The sequence below is a fragment of the Ochotona curzoniae genome, unplaced genomic scaffold (assembly GCF_017591425.1).
Source record: "Ochotona curzoniae isolate NIBS_2020 unplaced genomic scaffold, NIBS_Ocur_1.0 contig_2699, whole genome shotgun sequence".
NCBI classification, from domain to species: Eukaryota; Metazoa; Chordata; class Mammalia; order Lagomorpha; family Ochotonidae; genus Ochotona; species Ochotona curzoniae.
Window position 1 is genome coordinate 2,831,382 of NW_024465561.1, and position 9,020 is coordinate 2,840,401.

The 9,020-nt window shown below is 60.6% G+C and overlaps 1 protein-coding gene across 2 annotated transcripts; it reads left to right on the forward strand.

Annotated features, from left to right (window-relative positions):
• The first annotated feature begins 2,050 nt into the window (after positions 1-2,050).
• On the forward strand, positions 2,051-4,738 carry SERTAD1 (SERTA domain containing 1). 2 transcript variants are annotated; one of them, XM_040976297.1, is made up of 2 exons: positions 2,051-2,177; positions 3,552-4,738. In XM_040976297.1, exon 2 carries the CDS (start codon positions 3,701-3,703, stop codon positions 4,418-4,420), a length of 720 nt encoding a protein of 239 aa, XP_040832231.1. In that variant the 5' UTR covers positions 2,051-2,177; positions 3,552-3,700; the 3' UTR covers positions 4,421-4,738. The 2 variants fall into 2 exon arrangements, with proteins under 2 accessions (XP_040832231.1, XP_040832232.1); XM_040976298.1 differs by having other exon boundaries at positions 3,698-4,738.
• Positions 4,739-9,020: the final 4,282 nt, after the last annotated feature.

The following is a 9,020-nucleotide window of genomic DNA, read 5'->3' on the forward strand; positions in this document are numbered from 1 at the left end:
TGCCGGGATTAGAACCGGCGCCCATATGGGATCCCGGGGTGTTCAAGGCAAGGACTTTAGCCGCTAGGCCATGCCGCTGGGCCACGCCGCTGGGCCCAATTTGTATTCTTTTTTAAAAAATCAAGCAAGGCGGGCCGGCGTTCTGCGTCCTGAACCTCTGTGAATCTGCCGATTCGTTTCTGCTAACATAGACTGTGGAAGGTGCCTGGGATGGCTCAAGTGCCTTGGTTACTTCAGTCCTGGGTCCAGCCCTATTCTGGGCACAGGGGGAGTGAATGCAAAATGGGAGCCCTTCCCCTCCCCCCCCCCCCGCACGTGGAAAATGTAAGGACTTATTCCAATATGCCACCCTGGACCCTGCGTCATTTCTCCTTCCTCACAGCTCACGGAATTCGCGCCAATCCAGCCATCCACCAATCAGATGTAACCTGGCATTCCACCTGAGAATCCCACCCCCAATCTCCCAGCCCCTTCCCCAAACCCGCCCACTTGCCAATCATCCCCAGGCACCAATGCAGGCACCAATCCCCTGGGGCCTTGACCTCAATCCCTCCGAATCCCCGCCCCCCCACCTGGCAGACCAAAAGGCCCCCAGGTGCGGTTCTCTCTCTCTCTCTCCCTCCCTCTCCCTTCCTCTTGGTCTCTTCTTCCTTGCTCTCACCCTCCCCCCCTTTCCCCTTCCCCTTTTCCTGCCCCGCTGGAATAAACTTCCCAAGATATGTCGTTACGTCTGGTGTTTTCAGCTCACGGTAAAGAACCAGGTTGCGAGAATTAGCTGCACGTAAAGTATTGTAATATCGTATGACCTAGAACTAGAATTCGCACCTCTTCTTTTTAAATAACTAACAGAAAAGATGGGGACAAATGCTCTCTGGACACCTAGCTTTCCAACTAAAATTAAAATGAATACAAGAGGCAGATGATGGAGACAGGCTTGAAGAGCTCAATCCAGGTCTGGGGTGGGGGGGTGGCGCCTCCTGGAAAAAGCCAGAATCGAATCCAAGCTCTCCCGGCAGGCCTCTCAACCAGCATCTTTTACATTTGCATATTTATGTATTTGTTTGAAAGGCAGTATTACAGAGAGAGGGAAAAACCTTCCATTTGCTGATTCTCTCCAAGAATTATCACAGCAGCTGAGGCTGAGCCAGACCAAAGCCAGGAGTCTGGAACTTTCTCCGGGTCTCCCATGTGAGTGCAGGGGCCCAAGCACTACTGCCTTTCCTGGCCTATTAGCAAGAAGCTGGATCAGAAACAGAACAGCCAAGACTCAAAGTGGCCCTCCTGTGGGATGCTGGCGTTTCAGGTGGTGGCTTCTAACCTGTCCTGCCACAACACCAGTCCCAAATAAATATTTTAAAAACTTCGTATTATCATCCAACTTCAGTCCAATATTTCAGATTTCTCCAGTGGCCCAAGAATATCTTTTTTAGAGATGTGTCCATTTGAAAGGCAGAATCGACAGAAACGGAAAGAAGAGACAAAGCAATCTTCCATCCTCCTTCATGGTTGCAACAGCCAAAGCCTGGAGCTTGCTGTTTTCCCAGGTATATTATTACGCTAGATCCGAAGTGGAGCAGCTGGGATTCAAACCAGCCCACCTGTAGGATGAAGGCATTGCCGGTGGACGCTTACTCCGTTACACCACAACACCAGCCCCTCATTTTTTTTTTTCAAGATAGCCTTTCAGCAGATCTTCAAGTTCTCTCACACACAGAGAAGTCCGTGGAGAGTGAAGATTTGAACCCAGGTCTACCTGGCTTCCGGTATAGGGACCTTTGTTAGGGCTGGCTGCCTCGACAGCGCTATTTGGCAGGTGCACGGAGTTGCGTGTTAGAGAGTGGAATCTGTACTTAGCTGTTGCCCAAACCCCGCACCCCAAAACCCCTGTCCCTCTCGCAGCCCGCGGGGCATGCGTCCTCCCGCCGGGCCCGCCCCTTTCCCGGCTCCGCCCACCGCCGCCACAGACCAATCCCCGGGGCGGAGGCGGGGCGGCCACGCGAGTGGGCGGTCCCAAGGGGTAGTCAGGAGCCGGGAGTCGTGAGCCCGAGTCAGAACTGCGTCCCTCGGCCTCGGGTGCCGGCTGCCGGAGGCCGGCGAGTCCGCGATGCTGCCGCCGCCGCTTCCTGATTGGCTGAGGCGAGTTACCCCTTCCTCCTGATTGGCGGCGAGTGAGCTGGGTATGTAAATGAAGCTGCCTGGGGAGGGAAGGGGGGGAGGACTCGTCCCCCGGTGGTCGGGCTCCGTAGCGGAGTTCGAGCCCCGGGTCCGGCAGATGCGTGACCAGAGGAAACGTCCGCGGTTCGAGGCACCCCGGGGCCTTGACGTGCCGCCCTTCCCCGGCCGGGCCGGTGAATCACGCCGCGCAGCCCGCGAAGGGGGCGGAGGCGCCGGCTCCCTGGCTCCGGCTGCGTGACTCACCCGCCCCCGCCGCTCCGGGAGGAGCCGCCTCCTCTGCCTTCCGGAAGCAGAGCGGAGGCCCGGGAGGGTAGCGCGGCCGGCCGGGGGGGTCCCGGCGTGCCCAGCCCCGGGCGACGGGCAGGGATCGAAGCGGGGACTCGGGCCGGGGTCAGGGAGGCCAGAGTAGAGGTGGAGGGGGAGGAGGAAGAGCCCGCCGGGGCTCCGCTAGGGGGCGCCGGAGCCCTGGGGGCGGAGTCGGGGGTGGGGGCTGAATTCCTGCGGTTCCGGACTCCGGGGCTCGTTGGGGAAAAGGGGGGAAGACCCAGTGTGGGGGTAGTGCGGTGATGGGGGTCCCCTCACGGCCTTGCCAGCCTCGAGCCCGGCCACCCGACCTCCGTACTCGTCCTTATCCCACAAAAGTAGGCTGGACCGGGAGCCCTCGAAGCCCAGCACCTCAGGCCTTGGTTACCCCGCAACACCGACCCCTAGGAGCCTGTCCCATCTCTTCAGCAAACTGCTGCTGAGAGGGCCGGCTTCCTTCCGCGTCCACTGGCCCCGCTTCCCTGACCACCGTCACTGACCAGGCCTGGGAACCGGTGCCCGCCCCTCTCACCCACCCAGCAGCCATCTGGGGATCCCTCCAGCGGCCCCCTCTCCTCCTCACTCACACCCCTTCAGATCTAACCACTGCACACCAGTCCGGGCTGGCCGTGTGTGTCCACTGCCTTCTGCCCGTGCCCCACCCCCCACCTGATCTCCAACCTTGTCAACACGGTCCCTTTCCAGTCCTCCAGGCTCACTCCACCTCTGGGTCTGTCTCCCCGCTTCCCTCAGTCTTCCCTGCCTTGGGTGACCCTCAGCAAGCTGGGGGTGGGAAGGGAGCTACCCTTTTCCTCCCCTCTGCATCTTCCGCCCCTGGCTAACCATGTTCCTGTATTTGTTGTTGTTTGCTTAGGGACACTCAAGTACTAGACTTAAGTTCCACAGCCACTTCTGTAGGTTAATATATATGTTATATATATGTGTAATATGGTTATCATATTGACCCTGATTTGTGGAAGAATAATAATGATATTAATTCATTATTAAGATTCCCAAGTGCTAGATGCTATTCTAAGTTTTTTTTTTTTAATCCCTCTCATATCTCATTTTAGCCTTCACGACAAGTTCCGAGGGCCACGCTGTTGACGTCCGCATCTTAAAACGTCCCCTAGGAAAGCTGCACCTGCGAGTGGGTCCCAGGCAGGGAGTGCAGGTCACCTTTGCCCTCCCTAACTGAGTGCCTCACCCCTCCCCACAGACGATGCTGAGCAAGGGACTCAAACGCAAGTGGGAGGAGGAGGAGGAGGAGAAGGAAGCCCTGGAAGTGGACGCCTGGTGGCTGGATCCTGGCCACCCTGCCGTGGCCCAGACGCCCCCGGCTGCCACGGCCTCCAGCTCCCTGTTTGACCTCTCTGTGCTCAAGCTGCACCACAGTCTGCGGCAGAGTGAGCCAGACCTGCGGCACCTGGTGCTGGTGGTGAACACGCTACGGCGGATCCAGGCATCCATGGCACCTGCCGCCACCGCCCTGCCGCCTGTGCCCAGCCCGCCAGTGGCCCCCAGTGTGCCGGACAGCCTGCTGGCCAGCTCAGACGCCGCCCTCTCTGCCTCCATGGCCAGTCTCCTGGAAGACCTCAGCCACATTGAGGGACTGAGTCAGGCCCCACCACCCCTGGCGGATGAAGGGCCACCAGGACGCCCCCTGGCGGGAGCCCCACCCAACCTGGGCGCCTTGGACCTCCTGGGCCCCGCCAGCGGCTGTCTGCTGGACGATGAATTCGAGGGCTTGTTTGAGGACATCGACACTTCCATGTATGACAGTGAACTCTGGGCGCCAGCCTCAGAGGACCTCAAACCAGGACCTGAGGGTGGCCCGGGCAAGGAGGACACTCCGGAACTGGATGAGGCTGAGCTGGACTACCTCATGGACGTGCTGGTTGGCACACAGGCCCTGGAGCGGTCGCCGGGGCCTGGCCGCTGACCCCAAAGCCTGGACTGCTTGGCTGGAGTTTGAACTGCGCCTGGTGTCTGGGCTGGCTTTCTTTGGCAAAACGCAGCTGGCTTCCCTGGGCTGCTTGGTAAAGGGCACTGGGCACCTGTCCTCTTGGCTCAGGGCTGGTGGGGGCAGCCTGCCTGGGAGAGACCCCCCGGCCATGGAGTGGCAGGGTCTGGTGGCTGGAACGCGACCCGGCCAGACCCTACACTGGACTGAATCCTTGAGGATAGCAGCCCGGGCTGTTCTCTTCTTCTTTCTTTTGTTTTTTGTTTTTGACATTAAAACCAATCCCGGGAAATTCTACTTGGTGTAGTTTCTTGCTTCTGGGCTAAGGATTTGAGGTCCTAACTGTAGGTATGGATGGAGTGTGGCTATATATCCAGAACAGAACTATATATCCTGGCAGGTACTAACTTTGTCCCAAAACAACCCCACAAACCCGGTGTTCCGATCTCTTATTCCCATTTTACTGTTGGGACCACTGAGGTTGCAGGAGGAGGTAGGCTTCAGAGATGAATGTAGCTGCGTTATCCACCTGAGAAAGCTGACTCCCCAGATCTGGAAACAAACTCTTATGCTCCCCATATATGGCGAGTCAGGCAATCAGAAAGACACACAAAACTGGAGGTTGGCCTGAGCTCCAAGGACCCTCAGGGGCCAGCCCTGTTGGGACAACAGGGACAGAACTGAAGGGACAGGACGGGCGAGGTTTCAGCCATAAAATCCACTCCTTGGGCCAAGGCTGGAGCAGTGAGCAGGCTGGCAGGCCAGGCCGCGGGGAGGGGCTGCGCTTCCGGCAGAAATCCGGGGCGTGGGGAAGGGAAGAGTAGCCTGCAAAGCTGGGGTCACCTGCCCGGGGCGTCGGGGGCGCAGGCGCTGGGGCCGGCCGGAGCGCCGGGTGTCTGCGGCCGCCCCCGCCGTCCAGCCGCATTCCTGGCCGCGCTGGGAGGGGCCGCACACTCACAGGCCTGGCACGGGCGCCGGCTGCGTCCTTCCCGGCGGCCGTGGGGGCAGGGCGGCCCGGGTGGCGACAGGGAGGGAAGGGGCGGTGCTGCCCGGCCGGGCCACCGTGGGCGGGCGGCGCGCGGAGGGGCGCGCGGAGCGGCCCAGCAGGGGATTGCCTGGGCGCAGGGACCCCACTCCAGCCCCCCTAACACCACACACACTCACACACACCCCATATCGAGGGTCGGGACCCCCGTATCGGGAGCCGTGCAGAAGGTGGGGCTGGAGAGCGCAGTGGAGAGATGGAGGCGGGTAGCTTCGCGCCGGCCCTTCGGGCCCGGGAAGGGGCGGGCGGAGCGGGGCTTCCTGGAGGAGCGGAGGAAGTTTTGCCCATTTCTGGAAGTGAATGAGGCGGGCCCGGGAGGGAGAGGCGGGGATGGAAATGGCCTGCGGGAGCCGGTGCCCGGGCCCAAGGACTTCCAGGCATCCCAGCGACTCCAGCCCCGCGGGGCGACTGGGCTCAGACTCGGCTTCGCCCCGCACGGATCCCCCCGACACACTGGAGCCGAGGCTGCGCTCGGCGGCTCCCCCTGGTGCCCAGCCCGAGGCTCTGCAACGTCCCAGCCTTGGGCAGGCTCCCACCGCCGGCTGTGTCCAACGCGGGCTCTCTCCCGGAGAGGCCCCCAGCGGGGACTGGGCCATGCCCTCTGCTTACAACGAACACACCAAGGCCCTGTTCCTGACGTCTCCAGGTGCTGGGCAGCGGGGGTTGCTCCACGACACATGGGTTGCTTACCCGTGTGGCAGTCATCTTTCCATTTCCTCCTCTGCCAGAGTGGTCCTCAGTGTCCCCCCACCTCTTCCCCAGGGCCTCTGGGTACAGTAGCACAGATTGTGCAGTGCACATAGGCTCTGTCCTGAAGAGCTGCTCATACGAGTCGCGGGTACCATAGGCAGCAGCTGTGAGAACAGGGCACTGGGGCATGTCCCTGTTGCGGTAGGGGTGCAGGCTAGGTTGGGCCCCTGTCTCATTTCCCCCACCCCCCACTCCCAATGCCCTTGGGCTTACTGCCGGTTCCAGCCTGGCTCTCCTGTCGGAGGCACCTGGAGATGACTGAGCATGTTCAGGCCCCAGCCCTGAAGCCACGGGAGCCAGAGCAGCCAGGCAGCCTGCAGATTCCAGGGCCCACACAAGTACAGGCTGACCTGCTGGCCCTGGCACCGCTGCTACTTGTCACAGAACCACAACGCTTGTGACAGAGCTGGCTCTATTGTCCAGGCCAAACACACACACATACACACCTGGCAGAGCCGGGCGCTACTGTCTGACTCTCCTTACTATCTTGCTTCCTTCCCTCATCATGCAGAGATCTGTGGGTACCCACTGACTTTGGATATGAAGAAACTGCCCACCTCTCTCCCGGCACCCTGGGGAGCCTCTTGGGCTCAGAACCCTGCACACTCTGAGACCCACCTCAGCTCTGTCCCAGAGTTACACTGAGCCAGCATTGGTACCTACTGTCATCGCCCCGGGGTGCCGTTGTGGATGGCTGTGGATGCTACCGCCGTGCCATGGAAGCAGTGAGCTGCTGGAAGGAGTCCGTGTCCCCCAGCCATGGACTTAGCCTCTTGGGACCTCCGAGGTCTGCTCTGTGAACTGCAAGAGTCACAATGTTGGGGGAGGGGTGGCCATGGAGAGCCACATGGGGAGGCACCCTAGAGGGGTAAGATGGCGTGAAGGTGATGGGTCTTGAGGTGGGCTCAAGGACCGGACCATGGGCAGGCCAGACTCTAGGTTTGCCTGAAGAGGCTGTGAAGCCACCGAGTAAAAGGCCCCTTCTGACTTTCAGGTGGCCATGGCAAGGAAGAAGTGACAGGAGGCTAGGGACCCTGGGATGGGGAAAAATGGAGAGACAAACCACTCGGGGGCAGAATGGCCAGGCCCTGATGCCAGAGGGACACGGGATGAAGCCCAGGGCTCTACCCAGAGGACTGAGGGCTATGGCCTAGACCCTTGGTCGGGATGGACTCAGGCCTGAGAGAGACACGCTGAAGGAAAGCCCCACAGCTATTGGGTCCCCCTCCCACGCTGGCACTGCTGCTTCATGGGTGGGGCCCCAGGAATGAGGCAGGGGAGTCATATTAACTTGGCTGGACTGGGCAGGCCCAGGCTCCCACCCGCCCGTGCTGCAAGCAGGGCCCCAAGAGGGTGGTCCCCATAGGAGCAGCCGTCACCTCCTCCCCCTACCACCACCCCAGCCCTGCAGGATGTCCTGTGTTTACGGAGGTGGCCTTGGCCGGAACCAGGACACCGGTGCCACCCCCACAAACTCAGCTTCCTGTGACAACCCCCCCCTCGGGAATGGGGGGTGGTGGAGGAAAGGCAGAGAGGATGAGACACGCTGGGGCACACGGCAAGCGCTCACAGTGCAAACGGGTCTCCAGCCAGCTAGGGAAAGGATGCGATGGCAGCCATATGTACAGGAAAATAGATGGCCCCCCATCACCCTGACTGTGGGCCCACCCGAGACCCAGGCCTCTGAGCTTCACTTTGCCTACCTTTTGCCTCATATTCTTTATAATCCTCTCAGTTGCTTACGGGTGCAACCTAACTTCATCCCTCTCCTGGACACCCTGGGGGCCCTCGGTACCAAATCCCTACCTACCTCATGACCCAGCTGACTGCGTCTCCTCATGGCTGCTGCCACGACCTGGAAGGTGCTCCTGTTTGTTCCCTACCCATGGCGTTGCCCTGACTTCAAATTCACCTTTACGGGCCTGGATCGCAAATATTGCCTCCTCCAGGAAGCCCTCCCTGACCTTTCTTTCAAGACTGTGGCTACCCCTATCATAACCCTCACTCTGCTGGCGTGGCTCTTCCCGGGTGTCCCTGCACCATCCAGCGTGAGGCTGGGTGCTGCACCAGGTGCTGCTGAGTGTGCTGGAGTGGAGTTGAGGCCTGAGGCTCCCCTCTGGTGGCCTGGAGCCTCCCTTTGACTCCCTGTCCCTCCACCTTCCTGTTGGACTTCAGATATCACTTCCTACAGAGATGTGTCATGGAGCTGGTCCCCAGGAAGGAACCTTCTGCTTGCCGGGGCTCGGTCTTCCATGCTGGTGGACTTGACTGCAGGAATGCCTCGTGACTGGGGTGGAGGCTGTAGTGAGTACAGGGAGGTGGTCTCTGCTTTACAGTTCCTTTTCCCCCTCTCGGGTGCAGGGCGCTGCCTGGCTTCCGGCCCCGCCCTTGCTCTTGGTGGCTGCCAGGCCTGGAAGGCGTTTCCCAGAGTTCAGCACATTCCTGCCTTGCCTGGTGCCTGGGAGTGGGCAGGGGGCATTTGGGAGAGCAAGGGGGGAGACTCCCCCTGGCATTCCGGGCTCCTGCCCTCTTGCTCCTGGTCACCCCCATGCTCACCGAAGTAGGCCCCAGCCCCTCCACAGGAGAGTTGGGGGTAAGTCCCCAGAGCCACCCTTCCATTCATCCCTAAGCTGGTGTGAGGGCTCCGGCCAGGCTGAGGACCCAGCATCCATGTCCACAGCTGGACAATGGGACAGAAGCTGCTGACACAGGCTTTGGGGGTAATCCCCCAGCCCCACCCCAGCTCCGGCCCCAGGCCCTGGCTCAGAGAGTCGCCAGCATTCA

Coding starts and splice junctions, on each gene's coding strand:
- SERTAD1 (XM_040976297.1), top strand. CDS start 3,701: ATGCTGAGCAAGGGACTCAAACGCAAGTGGGAGGAGGAGGAGGAGGAG.